The 20,423-nt window shown below is 52.9% G+C and overlaps 1 protein-coding gene across 3 annotated transcripts in view; it reads left to right on the forward strand.

Annotated features, from left to right (window-relative positions):
• The window catches only part of STK11 (serine/threonine kinase 11), a 45,259-nt gene that overhangs the window by 14,254 nt on the left and 10,582 nt on the right, over positions 1-20,423 (forward strand). For all 3 annotated transcript variants that reach the window (XM_063147098.1, XM_063147099.1, XM_063147100.1), the window contains 7 exons: positions 1,649-1,732; positions 3,373-3,462; positions 3,641-3,773; positions 4,643-4,779; positions 6,442-6,569; positions 14,592-14,649; positions 17,885-18,087. In XM_063147098.1, coding sequence (XP_063003168.1) covers positions 1,649-1,732; positions 3,373-3,462; positions 3,641-3,773; positions 4,643-4,779; positions 6,442-6,569; positions 14,592-14,649; positions 17,885-18,087 — 833 coding nt within the window. The remainder of the gene's footprint in view (positions 1-1,648; positions 1,733-3,372; positions 3,463-3,640; positions 3,774-4,642; positions 4,780-6,441; positions 6,570-14,591; positions 14,650-17,884; positions 18,088-20,423) is intronic.

Genomic DNA, 20,423 nt, shown 5'->3' on the forward strand with positions numbered 1-20,423 from the left:
GCCCTCCTCTGTGTGACAACCCTTTAAGTAGTTGAAGAGTGCTCTCGTGTCTCCCCTCCGTTTTCTCTCCTCCAGGCTAAACATGCCCAGTTCTTTCAGTCTCTCTTCATAGGGCTTTGTTTCCAGACCCCTGATCAACCTGGTTGCCCTCCTCTGAACACGCTCCAGCTTGTCTGCGTCCTTCTTGAATTGTGGAGCCCAGAACTGGATGCAATACTCTAAATGAGGCCTAACCAGGGCCGAATAGAGAGGAACCAGTACCTCACGTGATTTGGAAGCTATACTTCTATTAATGCAGCCCAAAATAGCATATATATTTTTTGCAGCTGCATCACCCTGTTGGCTCAAATTCAGCTTGTGACCTGCAACAATTCCAGGATCCTTCTTGCTTGCAGTATTGCTGAGCCAACGTCTTGTTTGGGGGGCGGGGGAGAAATTTGGATTTCTTTCGTCCGTCAGAGCAATGGGTAACTGGCACCTCCAAAATCCCACGTAGCCCTTGAAAAGTCCGAATTAACAGTCTCTGGATCAGTAGACCTTGAAAAGGAAGTTTAGCCCTACAGTTTTATATACCTGTATTGCTGTAGGCAGGTCATTGTTGATAGGTTATTTCATGCTTGGTCTCAGTTGTATGTTTTTCATGTTGTAGTGTCCGTTGATGGAATAATAAAAAATTCCCCCCCGCAAATAAAATCAATCAATCAATATATATATGGGAAAGGAATGTAAACTCTGTTGTCGTGGGGGGCAGGATTCAAATACAGAAAGTACAGACTGGGATAATGTCCTTAACAGTTGCTTCTGGGTGATAACAGATTCATCAGGGCAACTGTTCAGGTGATAACAGACAACATAGCCAGGGTGACTGGATTAGCTTATGTAGTATGATTTTAAAAAGACCCGCTTGTCTTTAATCCGACCACAAGAAATACAAGTGGGCAAAGCCCCCTCACAAGACGGCGTACAATAAAATGCATTAAAATATTAAAAGCAATGAAGTATTAGAATCATAGAATAGTAGAGTTGGAAGGGGCCTATAAGGCCATCAAGTCCAACCCCCTGCCCAACGCAGGAATCCACCCTACAGCATCCCTGACAGATGGTTGTCCAGCTGCCTCTTGAAGGCCTCTAGTGTGGAAGAGCCCACAACCTCCCTAGGTCACTGGTTCCATTGTCGTACTGCTCTAACAGTCAGGAAGTTTTTCCTGATGTCCAGCTGGAATCTGGCTTCCTGTCACTTGAGCCCCTTATTCTGTGTCCTGCAATATTTAATATTAAAAGTGATAAAAAAAAGCAATAGAACCAGCAAGGGTTGCATCTCTTGATGAATTGCCTGCCAGCCATCTCGTTACTTGCCGTATCCAAATATTCTTTGGCTATTCGACCGCAGTCAAATGAAAAGAGACAATTTACCGACCGTATTCTGGCGTAGTGAACGCTGGGGGCAGGTGAATGGGACAGTGGACGGTGCAGCACCTGCCTTTGACTTTGGAGAGGTGCGAACTATACCGGTGACTCCAGCGTGTGCGCGTGGCCAAAACGATGACGGAAAGGGCATTTAATTGCCCTTTGCTGTTGCTGGTAAGGAGAAGGGCTGGTTTGGTTTGCTCTGATCACCTCTTTCTCGCTTTCTTCCCTCTTCTTCCAGGGAAATACAGCTCCTACGGAGGTTACGGCACAAAAACGTCATCCAGCTAGTCGATGTGTTGTACAACGAGGAGAAGCAGAAGATATATCCTTGCTTCGCGTTCTTCCGCGGAATTTTTCATAGCGAGATGCTGTTGTTTGCTTCGTCCTTGCCTTTTTTTAATTGTTGCGTGATTCCTTGTGGTCCAAAGGATCTTCCATCTATGCATGAGAAGTTGTCTTTTATCGTGTCAAATCTCTTCTCGATGGCCTTAGAGGCCCCTTCCAACTCTATTGTTCTAGGATTCTATCTATAACTTAGTTTGCTCATGAAATTATCATTAAGACCATCAGAAGGGCCCTGATGCTGGATCAGACCAAGGGTCCATCTAGTCCAGCACTCTGTTCACACAGCGGCCAACCAGCCATCGGCCAGGGATGAACAAGCAGGACATGGTGCAACAGCACCCTCCCACCCATGTTCCCCAGCAACTGGGGCACACAGGCTTACTGCCTCTGATACTGGAGATAGCACACAACCATCAGGGCTAGTAGCCCTGGATAGCCTTTGCCTCCAGGAATTGATCCATACGGGTGGCCATCACTACACCTTGTGGTAGCGAGTTCCGTAATTTAATTAAGTTTTGCAACTTTTAAAAGTAAGCTCAGTGAATAAATTTGTAATTGGCGTCTGACCAGATTAGAACTACATTAAATAACTGCTACAGTATGAGAAATGCAGGACTCTTTAGAACCAAACCCAGATTGCCAAAAATGCCCGTTTACTTTCAGGAAGGCACAATGGTGACTCTACTCGCCATGTTGGGAAACTGAGCATCAACGTCTATCTGTAAAATATTTTGTTGTTTATTCGTTCAGTCTTTTCCGACTCTTCGTGACTTCATGGACCAGCCCACGCCAGAGCTTTCTGTCTATCTGTAAAATATACTTCAGATCAATAATTTTAATTAGCCATGAGCGAAATAACTATGCTGGGAATCGTACAGAGAATTTTTTTAAAAAAGGTTGTCTCCCACGGCTTCATTATTTCGAGACATTTGACATCTCCAGTCTTTCTGTTAAAGCAGCCTTCCTCAACCTGGGGCGCTCCAGATGTGTTGGACTGCAACTCCCAGAATGCCCCAGCCACATCTGGAGCGCCCCAGGTTGAGGAAGGCTGTGTTAAAGTGTTGTTATTACATATATATGTTTTTAGAAATCGTTTGGAGGAGAGGTTGGGTAACGTTATAGAAATACTTTGCCTTAAATTTATTTCTTTATTTATTGCATAGCCAAAGCTCTCTGGGCGGTTCACAAAAATTAAAACCATGAAGAGCATGAAAACAACCAGCAATTTAAAAACACGAATACAAATTCTAAAAGAACATATTTGTTTAGTCCAAAGATGTTCAGTTATTTTTTGGGGGGGGGGGGGGAACAAAAAATGCAGGGGGGGAAGGAGGGACAGATTTTTTCCCCCTGCATTTTTTCGTCCCCTTCCCCCAGGTCTTCACATCTCTATTTAGAACCATGAGGGCCAGAATCTTGATATTTAGGAGTAAGGACCGTAGTTGAGTGACAGAGCTGCTGCTTTGTGTATCAAAGGCCGCAGGCATCTCCGGCTCAGAGCATCCGGGAGCAGGTGTGTGGGGACACCCTCTTGGTTTTCCCTGGGGACACCCCCTGCTCGGCAGCTTCTGTATTTCCAACCTCTTCCCCGGTGCTTCCTTAACTCACGCCTCTCACGTATATGGTGATGGAGTATTGTGTGTGTGGTATGCAAGAGATGTTGGACAGCGTCCCCGACAAAAAGTTCCCTGTCTTTCAAGCGCACGGGTAAGTCTCTGTGTGGTGAAATTCGCAGATCTGGGTGGTTCTCCGATTCATCGCTCCACCTCTTTGCAATTCCAGGTACCCTGATTTGCAACCAATCTCCGTGTATTTCCTTCTCCGTATTTTTAATTCTGATGTGTTTTCCTCTCTCTCCCGCCGCACCGCCGTCCCCCAAATTCAGGTACTTTTGCCAACTTATAGACGGCTTGGAATACCTGCACAGCCAAGGGATTGTCCACAAAGATATCAAACCGGGGAACCTCCTGCTAACGACCAATGGGACGCTGAAGATTTCGGATCTCGGGGTGGCAGAGGTGAGCTCGGAGTTTGTGCCTGGGGGTGCACAAGCGCTCCTGTAGGTGTGACGTCCGCCGGCTTTAAAATGGTGCTGGACGCCTTCCCGGAAGAACAGGCTTCTCAGTGGGGCCTGGTCATAAGTCACCTTAAACCCTGCTGATTAAGGCTTTTGGCTTCAGGTGACTTGCGGGATGCGTTTGGCCAAACCCTTTTCTCCCAAACTAGAAGCGATGAAATGTAGGCTTCCATTTATTCGCTGTGTTGAAGCTCTTCAAACTTTTGATAAAACCCCAGCCAAGGAGAGTCACCTGGGTTTTTCGTGCCGCGCCTAGCAATTTGGCCTAGAGCTTTTCTGTTCTCAGGGGACTCTTAGGTGACCCTTCATTCGTCGATGCGTCTCTCTCTCTCTCTCTGTGTTAGCCTGCTGTCAGGCCTAACGAGGGAGACATGCAGGGAATCCCAAGGACCCTGGAAGAAATTCAACTGTGTCCCCTTTGCCGGACGTCCAGGGTTTTCCGTTGGCTTCCAGAGGAGGAACCCGACAGGGTGGCCTCGCAGCGGGGCAATTGCTTCTTCTTGAAAGGGTGACCTGGTGTCGTGCGGGGGCTGTTTTTCGACGTCTATAAACCGATCGGGAGAGGGAGGTCGCTCTGAAATGTTCTCGGCTGTTGGGTAGGGTGGAAGCCAGGATTTTACTTCCCCTTCAGTACATAAACTGCAGACCAGCCGTCCCCCACCGGGCGCTTTGCAGATACGTTGGACTACAGGCCCCATCGTCCCGGACGATGGGGCCTGTAGCCCAACGTATCTGCAAAGCGCCCGGTGGGGGAAAGCCACTGTGTGGACTGAAGTGCTGAGCCGTCTTGGTTTCTCCCCCCACTCTCAGGCCTTGCATCCGTTCGCGGAGGACGACGTGTGCCGGACGAGTCAGGGGTCGCCGGCTTTCCAGCCACCGGAGATTGCCAATGGCCTCGACACCTTCTCCGGCTTCAAAGTGGATATCTGGTCAGCAGGCGTCACGCTGTAAGTACACAGGAAGCGAGTGAAACAGGAGCAGAACCCCTCAATGGCGGCGGCTGAGGGTGGTGGCGGCTTTGTTACTGGCTCGGGGTCCTAGGGGGCATCCCCAGGCAGTATTGGAGGGTCTGCTTCTGCCTTGTGGCCGTGTCAGGGTCCCTCCTATGATCTACACCCCTTGAGCAACTCTTTAAGGATCCCCGCCTCCTTAAGAGGCCCACCTGCCTTCTTTTGCCATCCTCTTCCCTGTAACTCAGCAGTTTACTACTATATTAAAACAACCGAATTACAACAAAGGTATTTAGTCAATAGAGCTGAGTGATATAAAAGGCATTAAAAGAAAATAAAAGTTGAAAGAAACCACAAGTTCTTTTACCCTATGCTGCACCTAGACTTCTTCAAGTTGCTTCTTTCTGTTCCTCCTTTTTGCTCTGGTCTAGCTGACTCTCCCACTCTTTTATCCCCTCTTCCCCTAAAACGGAAAATATTCTTCCATTCTTGAAGAAATGAAACTTAAACTAGGGAATAAATCCAGCACTCTGTTCGCACAGCGGCCAACCGAGCAGAACATGGTACAACAGCACCCTCCCACCATCGAGCACACAGGCTTACTGCCTCGAATACTGGAGTTAGCACACAACCATCAGGGCTAGTAACCATGGTTAGCCTCCTCCTCCAGGAATTTGTCTAATCCCCTTTGAAAGCCGTCCAAATTGGTAGCCATCACTCCATCTTGTGGCAGTGAGTTCCACAGTTTAACTCTGCGCTGTGTGAAGAAGTCCTTTTATTTGTCCTGACTCTCCACCCATCGGCTTCATGGGATGACTACCTGTCCACCTTCTCCACACCAGGCACCATCCTTCATTCCCTTTCTGCTGCTTCCTCCTCTTCTCTCCTCCAACCAGATGCATAATTAATAAAATATAGGAGAGTGGTTGTGGGTGCGTGAACTGACAGGGAACACTGTGTGAAATTTCCTGGAACTGGGGCGTGGGTGGGGGCGTGGGTGGGCCTGCTTTCGCACAGGCGAAGTTTTTCTTCCCAACACATGCTGAGTAGTGCACAGAAGAAACAGAGGAACGTGGGAGGGCCCTGATCCTCCTCTTTTAGAAAGCACAAGCAGGGGAAGGAAGGGGAGTTCAATTCATCTATCGTCCCCAACTAGCATGGCCCAGTGGTTGCATGAAAAGAGCTGCAGTCCAGTTGATATGGAGGGCAGAAGCTTGGGTGGAGCTGGATTCATTTCATTTCATTTCATTTCATTTGTTGCATCTCTGTACTGCCCAACAGCCGAAGCTCTCTGGGCGGTTCACGCAAATGAAAGCCGTAAAAGTATGAAACTTAAACCACAATATGAAAACACAGTATAGAAAGCACAACCGGAATAAAACCTGAGCGGCGATGCCAAGATTTAAAATCCAGATTTAAAACAGGGAAGTTAAAACACGAAGATGGTAAACTGTTAGAATACTGGGAGAATAACAAGGCCTTCACCTGGCGTCGAAAAGAGTATGATGTAGGTGCCAAGTGAACCTCTCTAGGGAGCTCATTCCACAGCCGGGGGGGGGGGGGGGCACAGCGGAGAAGGCCCTGCTCCTGGTAGCCGCTGGATTCACAACTCCATAAATCCCCCTCCTCAATTCTGTGACCTTTTCTCCCCTTCGGCAGGTACAACATTACGACTGGCCTTTATCCCTTTGAAGGCGATAATATTTATAAGTTATTCGAAAACATTGGGAAAGGCGACTACACCATCCCCGAGGATTGTGGCCCTCCGCTTTCAGATCTACTTAGAGGTAAGTGCTCCTCTGTGAAAAAGGCCGGGGAGGGGCGTCTCAGGGAACGCTGCCCCCCCCCCCGACCCTCCCGGCCCATGTGTGACTATCAGAAGTACCAACAGATGGGAAGGTTTCCTGAGCAGACGTCCTCAACCCAGCGCCCTGCAGGTGCTTCGGACTACAACCCCCACCATCCTCAGCTATTGGTCCTGCTGGGATTGATGGGGGATGTCGCCCAAAACACCCGGAGACCTGCAAGTTGGGAGAAGCTGGTTTAAGCTTTTGAGTGTTCTCAATCTCTCAACTTGACTCTCCCCAAAAATAGCAAGGCTTGAAGTTAAAGGAATTTGTGCGTCTGTTTAACCCACCTTTTGGCCCAGCGGTTCCCCCCACCCACAGCGTCAGTGGCTACCCGGATGGTTGTGGGCTACCTCCAGTATTCGAGGCAGTCAGCCCGTGTGCACCAGTTGCTGGGGAACATGGGTGGGAGGGTGCTGTTGCACCATGTCCTGCTTTGTGGGTCCCTGGCTGCCTGGCCCCTGTGTGAACAGAGTGCTGGACTAGATGGACCCTCGGTCTGATCCATCCTCAGGGCTCTTCTTATGACAATCCTAAAGAATGAAGTTAAATTAAAAGCCAAATTTACCGGCACAAGCCCAGCTGCGCATATCGAAATATCTGCTGAAGGGAGATGTGTAACTTTGATCCCCGAAGTTTAATGCGGCAAGGCTTATAATTTTCCTCGCAGTTATAATTTCCCCTTTCTCTCTCTCCTGCCACACGCACGGATCTCCCTGCCTCTCTGTTCAGACGACACGCGGAGCCGCGGTTAGGGCCGCTCCCCCTTTCGTGAGCGGGTTTAAACCGTGGTTCTGCAGCCACCATGGTCAGGAAAGGGTTCGTACGACACCCTGAGCTGCCACGTTGAGCTCAAAGCGCTTCACCTCTGTGGCTTAGTGTGTCGGTGAACATCCCACCTTCAACCTTTCCTTCAGCTCTGTAGTGCCGGCTCAGCTGGCATGTTGAGGGTGGACCTTGAGGCCTTGGGGGAGGATGTCCTCTGCTACGTAAGGGTACCGCAACCTGGGGCCGGCCAGATGTGCCGGGCTGCAGCTCCCATTCCCCGCAGCCAGGAGTTGTACTCCAATGCACCTGGAAGGCCGCCAAAGAATCTCTCGCCGAGAAAACCGTCAGCTGCGCTTCCTCCGTGGCTGCTGCAGGTGGCGCCACGCGCCTTTGGCACCCGAGAATCCACGTTTTGCGTCTTTGGAACAGGCCCCGCTAGAAGCCGCTGTCTCTCTCCCTCTCTAAGGTGCCTGACTGACAACCCCCCCCCTTCCGCGTTAGAGCCATCTGCCCGGCGGTTTTCATTCGACCGCTGCGGCGGGTTTCCTTCGCCCTTTCTGCTTTGGGGAAGGCTCCGCCCCTCCCAAACGCCTCTCTGGCGTCCGCTTCCCCTCGACAGACGCCGTTCTGTTTTTTAACGATGCCCATCCCGTCCGACGGGCTTGGGCTGGGCAGCGGCGTGCGGAAACGCAGGCAGGAGCAGCACCCTGCCCTCCCAGGGCTCCGGAGAGAACAAAGCCCTGCCGAAACGTTGGGTGGAAATCGCCCCGTCGCCGGCTGCGTTTCCTCCCCACTCCCTCCATTAAAAAGCTGGCCCGGCCAGGGCGGATTTTCCACGCTCCCAGGAGAGGTTTTGCCTCCAGCTTTGGGCGAGGCTGTTGGGCAGGTCCGTTCCCACCGTCTGAGGGTTCGGTATGAAGGAGCAAGGCCGCTTTTACAAGGCCCGGCGGCGGGTTTTCGACAGTACCCTGGACGCAACGCAGCAACTAGGGACATATGAACATCAGAAGAGCCGTGAGGGTGGATCAGGCCAAGGGTCCATCTAGTCCAGCGCTCTGTTCACACAGTGGCCGACCAGGGACCCACAAGCAGGACATGATGCAACAGCACCCTCCCACCCATGTTCCCCAGCAGCTGGTGCATATAGGTTAACTGCCTTGGATACTGGAGGTTGCAAATAGCCATCAGGGCTAGTAGCTATGGATAGCCTCCTCCTCCTCCTCCTCCTCCTCCTCCTCCAGGAATTGATCCAACCCCCTTTTAAAGCCATCCAAATTGGCGGCCATCACTACATCTTGTGGTGGTGAGTTCCATAGTTTAACTGAGAACATCAGAAGAGCCGAGATGCTGGATCACACCGAGGGTCCACCTAGTCCAGCACTCCGTTCACACAGGGGCCGACCAGCTGTTGACCCACCAGCTGGACACGGGTGCAACAGCACCCTCCCACCCATGTTCCCCAGCAACTGGTGTATATTGGCTTATTGCCTCTGATACTGGAGGTAGCACAGAGCCACCAGGGCTAGTAGCCATGGCTAGCCTTCTCCTCCCCCTGGAATTGATCCAACCTCCTTTTAAAGCCACCCAAATTGGCGGCCATCGCTACATCTTGTGGTGGTGAGTTCCGTAGTTTAACTTTGCGCTGTGTGAAGAAGTCCTTCCTTTGATCTGCCCTGACTCTCCTGCCCATCAGCTTCATGGGATAATGACCCCGTTGGGTTCTAGTATTATGGGAGAGGGAGAAAAATGTCTCCCCGTCCCCCTTCTCCACCCCATGCAGGGCTTCCGTCTCCCCCCCCTCGCAAGCATGACCACTGCCTAAACAGACTGTTGTGAGAAACCCAGTTCGTTAAACCTTATCTATTTTATAGCCAGACTGTTCTCCCGAGAGTTTAAGATCGCGAAAGGATCCTCTCCTTCTTTCTCCCCTTCTCCCATTTATCCTCACAACGATCCTGTGAGGTAGGCTAGCCTGTGAGATTGGTGCAAGATGCATCACGTCTGAATGTCGGGGGGCCACCCTAGGCCTTCCCTTCCCCTATTCTTTCATTTCCCTTTTCTATTTGCAACCCTAACATTAACAAACAAAAGCCAGTGTGGCGTGTCAGCTGGAGCGTTGGACTGAGAGCCGGGTTCGAGTCCCCGCTCGGCCACGGAAGCTCCCTGGGCGACTCTGGGCCAGTCCCAGACTCTCAGCCCAGCCTCCCTCGCAGGGTTGTTGTTGCGAGGATAAAACAGAGAGGAGGAGGATTCTGTACACGGCCTTGGGTTCCTTGGAGGGAAAAGATGGGATGCAAAGGTAATAAATAAACTAAAAAGCAGGGGTTACTGCAAAAGAGAGAAAAGGAAGAACGTGTCATAAAATATATCTATACACAATAATCGTAGAATGATAGAATAGTAGAGTTGGAAGGGGCCTATAAGGCCATCTTGTCCAGCTGCCCAGAGAGCTTCAGCTATTGGCCGGTATAAAAATGTAATAATAAATAAATGCAGGAATCCACCTTAAAGCATCCCTGACGGATGGCTGTCCAGCTGCCTCTTGAAGGCCTCGAGTGTGGGAATAGAGCCCACGGCCTCATTTGCATCATCTTTCACAACAAAAAAGAAAAGAAGAAAGGATTTAGTCACTTCCATTGCAAATATGCGTTAGTATGAGCGGCCTCTATACCTAAACAAGCAGCCGTGCGAGATGGACGGCTGTCGGTGACAACATTCAAATGTCACAAGGGAAGTGGGGTTTTTAATCCTTCCAAGGCCCGGTCTCGACATCTGATTCATTTTCTTTATTACGTTTCTATACCAGCCATCAGCCGAAGCTCTCTGGGCAGCGCACAGTTAAAACCCCAAGTCTAAATTTAAAACATTAAAAGTCAGTATCAAACCAGCTACGTTAAAGGCATCCAAACCGCGCGGAGTTCTGTGAAGCCCCCAAAGCCCCGCCCACAGAGGAGGCAGCCTGCTGCGTCTCTGTGTGAGTCGCTGCTCCTGTGCGGCCTGCACCTCTTCACTGGAGGCGGTGGGTAAACGTTGCCCCCTGGTTGGAACATCCAGTCGCAGCTGAACCACTCACCCGGAGAGGGGAGTCTCTGCCTCTTGTGTTACCTCTGCATGATTCACCGGTCTGGGCTGCTCTGCCTCCTTCCAGGCAGCTCTCTCCGCCCACCCAACCCCGATCGGTGACTCGTGCAGATTCGCGGGGCTGCCTGGGAGAGTTGAGCAGTTCGTGTCCGCCTTCCCTCCCTCCCCAGCCCTTCCCACCCACACTTTAAAAAGTTAACCCTGAACCGGATGATTAGCGCCTCCAGTTTTGACCCCAAGGAAAAGCGTGCGGCCCCAAGGCCGGCTGGGGGATGCTGGGAGTTGTAGTCCAGAACACCAAAGGGGCAACAGGAAGGCTTAGAGTGAGCCAAGGGCGCAGTAAACCACGTGCAGGAGGACGAGGAGGAGGTGGTCTCCCTGAGCTAATGCAGTGCAGCAGCTTCGGCTAGCGGGCAGCATAAAAATGCAGTAAATGAAATAAATCGAGCCCTGCAGCAGGGATTGGGCCTCTGCGTTTCTAGACTACCAACCAGACCGCAGTGAGGAGGGGAGGAAGACGGGAAACGGAGGGCATCTTTGCCTCCTCTCGGCGTGCGCCTGTGCCGATTCAGGCCGGCCCACGCCTTTTCGAAACCCGGAGCTGCGGCTGGCAGGTTTCGGCACGCCCGCTCAGCGCAGCAGGGGGCGGCTGCTCTTTGGGCCGCCTGCTTGGCTGCCGGCCCGCTTCCCTTCCGCTTCGCCCCCCCCCCCCCCGGCCTCCCAGCACCCGGCTTCACCCTACCCCGCGGACCTCCCTCGCTCAGCTGGCCGGGAGCAGAGCGGAGAAGCCGCGGTTGGGCTCTGGGAACATTTCCCCCTCCTCCCTCCCTCCCTCCCTCCCTCCGGCGGCGCAAACTGCAGTAATGGAAGGTGTGCCCAGCGGAAGCAAAGCCGGAGAGATCAAAGCGTCCTCCCTGGCCAAATTGGGAGTGTGTGGGAAGCTACTGACACCACACGCCAGCAGCGGCTGGCCCCGTTTTTCTTCTCCTGCGTTAAAACCCCGGCTGTCGGGCTGGTTGAATGATTGCTGAATCTAGAAATTGTTCTCCCCCCTTTTTTTTGGGGGGGGGGGACCCTTAATTCCTTAGAAAACAGCCAGAGAATTTTGTGTGTTCAGCAAGAATAAAAACCCCACCCGCTGCCTTCTAGAAAGCTCCGGCCCCTTCCAGAAGCTGCACAGAACAGGGCCTTTTCTAGATGCGGCAAATGCCACGGGCTTGGCACCGGGTCCTTGGGACCCAGGCTGTTGCTTTGGAACCATAGAATCATAGAATAGCAGAGTTAGAAGGGGCCTACGAGGCCATGGAGTCCAACCCCCTACTCAATGCAGGAATCCACCCTACAGCATCCCTGACAGAGGGTTGTCCAGCTGCCTCTTGAAGGCCTCTAGTGCGGGAGAGCCCACCACCTCCCTAGGTCACTGGTTCCATTGTCATACTGCTCTAACAGTCAGGAAGTTTTTCCTGATGTCCAGCTGGAATCTGGCTTCCTGTAACCTGAGCCCGTTATTCCGTGTCCTGCACTCTGGGAGGATCGAGGAGAGATCCTGGCCTTCCTCTGTGTGACAACCTTTTAAGTATTTGAAGAGTGCTCTCATGTCTCCCCTCAATCTTCTCTTCTCCAGGCTAAACATGCCCAGTTCTTTCAGTCTCTCTTCCTAGGGCTTTGTTTCCAGACCCCTGATCCTCCTGGTTGCCCTCCTCTGAACACGCTCCAGCTTGTCTGCGTCCCCGTAGGGTTTTTTTTAATGCTTCCGAAACATGGAGGCCCTTCCCCTGCATTCCTTTCTGGGGATTCTTGCATGTTGCCAGGAGTGTGGTCTGTGTGTATGAGAGAGAAGCTGACTCGGATTGGGCTGGAAACCGTACAGCGAAGCCTTCGAGCGGCGTTGGGCACCTCTCAGAGTTGGAATGTGTTGTTGCTTGCCGCGTCTGAGCGAAGTCAGGCCTTCCGGCACCCCCAGGCACAGGCCCTGCCGTGGGGCGTGCCCTATAGCTCCCTGAGGAAGGGATGTGCCCACCTCATTCCCCTAAGAGGGGCTGTCCCACAGCAGAGAGGAGGAAAGGAACAGGCGTCTAACTCTCTTTCTTGGTCTCCTAATCGCTCCTGTAAGGTTTGCAAAGCTATGTACTACTTAAGGGTGACGGTCTCTACTGGCGGCCGGGAGGGGCCGGGACTACAAATCCATCCCTTGGCTTCCCATTCTCCCTGTTTGGTTAGAGTGTTGGACTGGGACTAGGGAGACCCGGGTTCGAGTCCCCGCTCAGCCATGAAATGTGTTGGGTGGCTTTGACCCAGTCCCTGTCTCTTAGCCTGGCCTACCTCTCAGGGCTGTTGTGAGGATAACATGGAGGAGACCACATAAGCTGCCTTGGGTTCTGGCTGGACATCAGGAAAAACGTCCTGACTGTTAGAGCAGTACGACAATGGAACCAGTGACCTAGGGAGGTGGTGGGCTCTCCCACACTAGAGGCCTTCAAGAGGCAGCTGGGCAACCATGAAATATGAGCTGCTTGGGCCTGCTCATATTTCAGATGCGACCCCCAGAGGGGCAGGAAGAGCAAAAGCCTGGGGGGGGTTTCCTAGTTCTTCTTCCCGCCTCCCCGACTTCCAGATGTCCAGATCTGTCCTTGGGGAGAAGCTCCAGCTTAAAACATGAGCCGGGAGCCTTTTAAACACCTCCCTCCGCCACCTCCCTCCTGACTTCCCAAACGCATGCATGGGATCCTTTCCAGGCTTCTAATTCGTGTTTTGTCGAGTTGTATCCAGCGTTTGGTACGTGAAGGAGGCAATGCCAGCGCATGTTTAGACGGGGGAAAAGTCCGACAACTTCCAGCATTTCTTAGCATTTCGATCCCCCCCCCCCCATCTAAACATGCAGAAAAGGACCACTGAAATGACCCAGGGCCTGGATCTCTTCTCGATCCCCCCACAGCGCAGGACACAGAATAACGGGCTCAAGTTACAGGAAGCCAGATTCCAGCTGGACAGCAGGAAAAGCGTCCTGACTGTTAGAGCAGTACGACAATGGAACCAGTGACCTAGGGAGGTGGTGAATTCTCCCACACTAGAGGCAGCTGGACGACCACCTGTCAGGGATGCTTTAGGGTGGATTCCTGCATTGAACATGAGCCAGTGTGGTGTAGTGGTTAGCGTGTTGGACTGGGACTCAGGAGATCCAGGTTCTAGTTCTCCACACAACCATGAAGCTCACTGGGTGCAGATCTTTCCATTGATTAGAGCACATTTGTGCACATTTTTCAAACGTACAGATTATCAAATGTACGTATGCTGTCAGACACAATTTATATTTGGTCTGTGACTCACATTGCAAGCTTGGAAACACATGGATTTCAACTCCAGATTGGGTCCAAGTTCAGTCCAGAAACTGTACTTGGACTTGATGACCTTATAGGCCCCTTCCAACTCTACTTTTCTATGGAAGGAAGGTGACGGATTGTTCAGCTTGGAAAAAAGGAGGCTAAAGGGAGACAGGAGGGAGGTGGACCAAATTATGCCTGGTGCGGAGAATGTGGATATAGGGAGACCTTTTCCTCCTTCTCTCAAAATACTGGAACCGAAAGGGATCATTGCATGAAGCTGATGGGCAGGAGATTCAGGGCAGCGAAAAGGGAGGACTTCTTCACACAGCACTTGCTTAAATTTTGGAATTCGCCACCACAAGTGATGGCCACCCATTTGGATGGCTTTCGAAGGGGGTTGGGTGAATTCCTGGAGGAGGAGAAGGCGATCAAGGGCTACTTGCCCTAATGGCTCTGGGCTACCTCCAGTATCTGAGGCCGTCAGCCTGTGTGCACCCGTTGCTGGGGAGCATGGGCGGGAGGGTGCTGTTGCATTCATGTCCTGCTTTGTGGGTCCCTGGTCGACAGCTGGTCGGTCGCTGTGTGCGCAGAGTGCTGGACTAGACGGACCCTCGGTCTGATCCAGTTGGGCTCTTCTGGCAGCCTTATGATTAGACCCTAAATCACCTTAGCTGTGGCGATGAGGTATCGCCCCCCCGCTTGCGTGTCATCCTTCGTGGAACGGGGCGGGGGGACACTCTACCATCCGGCTGCGCTTTGATCTCTAATTTAGATCTTCGTTTCCTTCCAGGAATGCTTGAATACGACCCAGCCAAGAGGTTTTCAATACAACAGATACGGCATCACAAGTGAGCGCTTGTTTCTTGGTTCCCTTTCTTTGTGCGGGTTCGTCGTTCCGTCCTTTCTTACGTTTACGGGAGGGAGCAAAGCAGAGGCGAGCGAGGAGCAAAGCCTATTTTTGTTTTTAAAACTTGGCGTCCCGCGACGTTTTGCTTCTGAAAGCCCTTTGGGGCGGCTTCCAGTTCCGGCTCAATCGATAACGTCGACGGTGCGGTTAGTTAACATCTCACAATGTGTGATTTTTTTTTTTTAAAAAAAGGGAAAAGTTGCATTATCGAAAACAAAGCCTCAGCTGCGTTTCCCCATAGTTGTATCACGGTTTAGGGTCCCTTTCGTTTTTAATCGGGAGATGCCAGATTAATGTAGAGTTAAAGCATATAAATAGAGATCTACAAAAGTTTAAAACTATAATTAAACGTGCTGCCGATATTAAAACGTTTTAAATACATATATATATATATATATTAAAAATCTAGTGTAGGAGCAACGCCTATGCAAAGGTCCAGATTATTCCCCAAAAGCCTGCCGGAACGAAGAAGTTTTTGCGTGCCTCCAGAAGCATAGCAAGGAGAGTGCCAGTTTAGCTTCCCTGGGAAGGGAGTTCCCGAGTCCTGGGGCAGCCCCCGAGAAGAGTCATTCCAGCCTTTACGGTTGTTCAGATCCGCTCGGAAACGTGTGTGTGGGGTAATGCCTGCTGAAATGGCAAAGGCGACGGAGCGAGTGGGGGGCGTTGTGCAGAATTGTTCGTGGCTTTGGGTGGCTCCGTTGTCCTCGGACGCCTAGGAATGCCGGGATAAACCGTGCGAAGCGAGATCCGCCTTCAGCAGGACGTGCCCCCTGCGAGGTAGGCGGGTTTGCAGACTCCGGCCAGAATTTGGAGTGCCCGGGTGCAGAAACGTTTCGGCCGGCTGTGGCGGACTCGCCCAAGGTAGTGGCGCTCACGGCTTGCCTCGCTTCGGACTCCGAGCCTGTTTTGGGGACCGTGCCCTCCTAAGGAGGGTCCCAGAGCGTGCGGAGGGCTTGCTTTGCGGCCGCAAGGCCTTCCGTAAGGGCTCTCGGGCGCCCTGGACGCTGGGTAGGGCACGCCCGTCCGCACTTGAATTCAAGGCCGCCGCGGCGCTCAGCGAAGCGTAACAGCGGATTTGGGGCCCTCTCCTGCCTCGCCCAGCCTGCCTCTTCCGGAAGGCTCCGTGCTTTAATGCGTCCAGTCACGTGCGCGCACGCGTGGAGCTGGCTGCCCTGGTTGATACGGAGCAGAACAAGAGGGACGCGTCAGCGCTGGGTCTTCGGTGACCGAGAGCACAAGCTGTGAACCGGGAGGCGTCGACTGCGACGTTGCTATTTTTTGCTATCGATTGCCTCGTACTTGCTGCCGGCAGCTTTTTCAGGCGGATAAGCTGTGTGCAAACGTGAAGGCTGCAGTTCAGATTTACTTCCACCTGAACTGGGGATACACATGCACACGCACGTCTCAGTGGTAGAGTCCCTGATTTGCATGCCGAAGGTCCCAGGTTCCATTCCTGGCATCTCTGGATATGGCTGGGAAAAAACCCTACCTGAAACGTTGGAGAGCCATTCCTACCAATATCCTACAATCCTGTGCATGTTTAGACCGAAAAAGGTCCTACAATCCTGTGCATGTTTAGACCGAAAAATATCCCACAATCCTGTGCATGTTTAGACAGAAAAATGTCCTACAAGTCCTACCAGGCTACTAAAATCTGTTAATGGCCTCGGTCGAGGCAGGCGTTCTGTCCTTCTCTTCTCCTTCCCCGCCTGGCCGCATGTAGTCCATGCTGGCCCACCTCGCGGGGTTGTCGTCAGGGTGGCGGAGACGCCGCGTGCACAGCGATCGGGGCCGCTAGAAAAGGCCGCTATCTAAAGGCGACATGTTTCTCCTCGTAGTTTTCCAGGTATCCCAAGCCCCTCCGTCTTTTTATTAACCAGCCCACAGCCCTTTATGCTCTTGGGCGGCCTAGAAATGAAATGCATGAAAGAAAAAGCATTGAACAGGGAGAACGACACGGAGACTCCCAAGGCTTGTTACGGCAGACACTTTTGGCGGGGGGGCGGGGGGGCGGGAGGGGATATTCCTGGAGAAGCAGCTCTGTGTTTCAAGCCTCCCCCCCATCCCAATTCCCCAACCTGGAGTTGGGGCCCGACACATCCACAGGGTTCCCGCTGGGGACAAACCCAGGAGAGCGGCCATCTCTCCTTCGGCTTTGCCGCTTGCTCTGAGCTGCCTTTCTCCGTCTCGTCCTCGCCAGCCTGGATGCACACGCAAATGTTTGACTATAATCTCCCGGAGGGCTTTGGATCGATATCGCTCTGCAAGTTTCCGCCGTTCTCCAGACCTATTTTTACTCCTTCAATAAGTAGGGCGAGGAGCTGGGGGGTGTGGGGAGCGAGGAAAGAGGGAGACCAAATTTAAAATAGCGCAGAACACAGGCTCCTGCATTTCGGCCACCTGCACGTATCGCCTGTTGCTTTTTTTCCTTTCTTTCTTTAACCATGTTCCTCCACCCCCCAAGTCTGTGCAAATTCCGGGAATAGTAACCATTCCCAGCTGTCTGCGGAGAACTATTTTTAAAAAGCCCTGTTTGTTTTAAAGAACGATTTCCCGAGTGTTTTACCTGTCGCAAAACATACGCACAGGTGCCTCTCTGAGAGATATGCCGTAGTGCAGCAGGGTGCCACCACAGAGAAGGCCGTCTGCCATGCTCCACCTTAGCACTTGTCTCGCATTGGTGGGACGTGGAGGAGGGCTCCTCCAATGGATCTCAAATCTCAGACGAGCATATATAAGGAGAGGCGCTCCCTCAAGATCCCAAACTGTTTAGGGTTTTAAACGTCATTGCCGACACTTTGAATTCCCGACTGGAAGTGTATAGGCAGCCATTCTTTTAAGACCAGTGTTATATAGCCTTTGTGGGATGTACCGGTGTGCAATTCGCAATAGCTGCAAACTTCCGCGTCGTCTTCAAGGGCAGCCCCATGTAGAGCGCGTGGCAGTAGTCTAGCCGAGAAGTGACAGCACGTGCATTACTGTGGCTAGGTTGTCCCGGTCCAGGAAAGGCCGTCAGCCAAAGCTGGGCCCGTGTACTCCAGGCCACGGAGTCCACCTGGGTCTCCAGGGATGAGGATGGATCTCGGAGTGCTGTAAATAAACACAAAAGAACTATAAAGGTCGGCTCGCAGTGAAGACCCTTTCCGCCCTGAGGGTGTCCCTTCTCTCCTCCGTAGCTGGTTTCGGAAAAAGCACGCACAGTCCGAGCCTGTGGTCCCCATTCCTCCCAGCCCAGAGACGAAGGACCGGTGGAGGAGTATGACGGTAGTGCCATACCTAGAAGACCTGCATGGCTACGACGACGAGGACGACGAGGACGACTTAAAAGACGACTACTTGGAGGACGAAATCATCTACACTCAGGACTTCACAGTACCAGGTAAGGGAGCTGAAGGGAGTCCGAAAAGCGTGGGGTTTTTTTTCAGGGCATCGAGAGTGGAGCAGTTAGCAAAGCGGTGTCCGAGGGGAGATCTCAGGTTGTCCGTTGTAGGGGTAGCAGGGTTCACACACGGTGGCGTGGAGCCGGGCAAACGGGGATGCCTTTTGGTTTCTTGGTGGTTTCTTCCTCCGCCTCTGGGCCTTCTGCGCGGGTGAATGCTGGCGGATGGGGTGGCACCGGCTTAGGGGAGGCTGGAGCGCCCAAGGCGGAGCAGGACTCCGATCCCTGTGCTTTAAAACGCCGGACGGTGGCTCTTGGTTGAGCCAGCGGGAGACGCTCTTGACACAGAGCGGATCGGGGACAGAACCGGTTACCTAGAGGGGCGGCTGGCCTCCCCCTCGCTCCGTGTGTCGAAGCAGGAGTTGGACAGCCGCCTGCGGAGAACGCCCCACCCCCTGAATTTCCGGCGTCAAGCCAGGGGTTGGTCTAGATGGCCTCGGAAGGTCCCCTCCATCTCTCCACTCGCCTTTCCTCCCCCTGGCTTCCAAATAGCCTGCCGTCGCAGTGGGCTGCTGAACTTCCGTCGTGCTAAATTCGGGGGACGTTTTGCTTTTCCCCTGACGGTTCCTTTTCCGTCCTGTTGGCTGCTTGCTTCAGTTGCTAACAGCGTCCGAGGTTTCTTTGTAGCGCATGCGCGCCAGAGCGCGCTAGGGAAAAGGCAGGAGGGTTTTTAACATGGAAAAGCCAGAATGGCAGGTCGCTCACAGGGGTTTCAGTGCCGGCCATGGAAGCGAGAGGCCCGGACAGAAAGATGGAGACGGCGAGAGACGGACGGGGCCGGACCTTCCGAAGCCCTGGCCCTCTCTGCGAACGCGCCTTGCCTGGGGATGATGGGAACTGTAGGCTAACTCATCTCAAGGCCCCCTGCTTGGGCTACACCGTCCGGTCTTGTGTGGCTTAAAAGATAAAAATCCGCTTTCCAGGGGGAGACGGATCTGTGCCAAGAACAGCTAGATTGGGCAAACGTGTATAGCAATCTCTCGCCTAACCCACATTTCGAATAACTTTTGCCGTTTTCATCCCCTTTTTTTTAATATAACCAATTATTGGGAGCTGCCACTTTTAGGCGTTTTGCATCATGCCGGTTTTGCTAGTCGCAAAAAAAATGCACCCCGGGGTGGGGGTGGGGGCGCAACCCCTGCCCCAAACCCTCCCTATTCACTCGTCACTGTTTATTCCGCCCCGACCCTCCCGAGAGTAGCTCACACAATAAAACAGGTTGAAAAATTACCTTTTTATTCAGCAGCTCCTTCTTTTGTTCAGTGAGCTTTCCGTTGAATTGTGACCTCTGCAGGCATAATTCACCACCATCACCCCCCCCCCCCCCCCAAAAAAAACACCCCTGGGTTCTGCCCTTGAGAAGCCTGTCCGGGGCTCCCTGGGAATCGCAGCCTACGGTCCGTCCGTCCATCCGTCCGGTTCGTAGGCCGTCCCGACAGCCGCAACAGCAAAACAAAAACTCTAAAAAGGCAGCTTTAAAAGCCCCCCAAACAAAACGGCTTTGCCGAGCTGTGGAGACGCGTCTCTTCGCCGAGGGAACCCGGCCAAGACGCCTTTCAAAAATAACCTGAAACACAGATTTTTTTGAAGTGCGTTCGGGGCTGTTAAAAATAGCCCTTCCTTATTATAGTTTCTCTGGATAAAGGAGACGCCGCCGCAGACCCGTCGGCCGCCATCTAGGGTAGCATTCCCCAGTCTCAACGCCGCCGATGGGCACCAGGTTGGGGAAAGCGAGGGACGTTGGGCCGGCTCCACGCCCCACACTAAACTGCATCCACCCACCTGGTATTGGAGGAGGAGCGTGGCCCAAACGGCCGTCCGAAGCGCCCCGCCTCGGTGCGATTCGTGTCGGCTGCATTTCCCTTCCTTCCCACCCTCCACCCCCACCTGCTCCTCCTAACTTGCTCCCCTGTTGCGTCTCCTCAGGTGAAAGCGAGGCAGGGGTTAGTGAGGAGGAGAGCGCAGATCTGGAAGGCGTGCTGGCGTACCTGTTCGGAGACGGAGACGTGACGACCAGCGGCGAGGAAGGAAGGAACACGAAGCTTAGTTTAGAAGGCCAGAGAGAGCAGGAGCAAGAAGAGAGAGGCACCCGCTTCCCCCCCGGCTAGAACAGTTCGGGGGTTGTCGGCCCTGCGAGGCGGGGGGGTGGGGGCGTTTTGTTGGCGCTCGGTTTGCGTTCGTGGAGGAACAGAACGCGCGCCGTACGAAGCGACACCTCGCGCCAGGGCGCTTGCGGCCCCCCCTGGATGGACTTGGACTACAATTCCCATCCACCC

Source organism: Elgaria multicarinata, chromosome 23 (assembly GCF_023053635.1).
Source record: "Elgaria multicarinata webbii isolate HBS135686 ecotype San Diego chromosome 23, rElgMul1.1.pri, whole genome shotgun sequence".
In the NCBI taxonomy this organism is placed as follows: domain Eukaryota; kingdom Metazoa; phylum Chordata; class Lepidosauria; order Squamata; family Anguidae; genus Elgaria; species Elgaria multicarinata.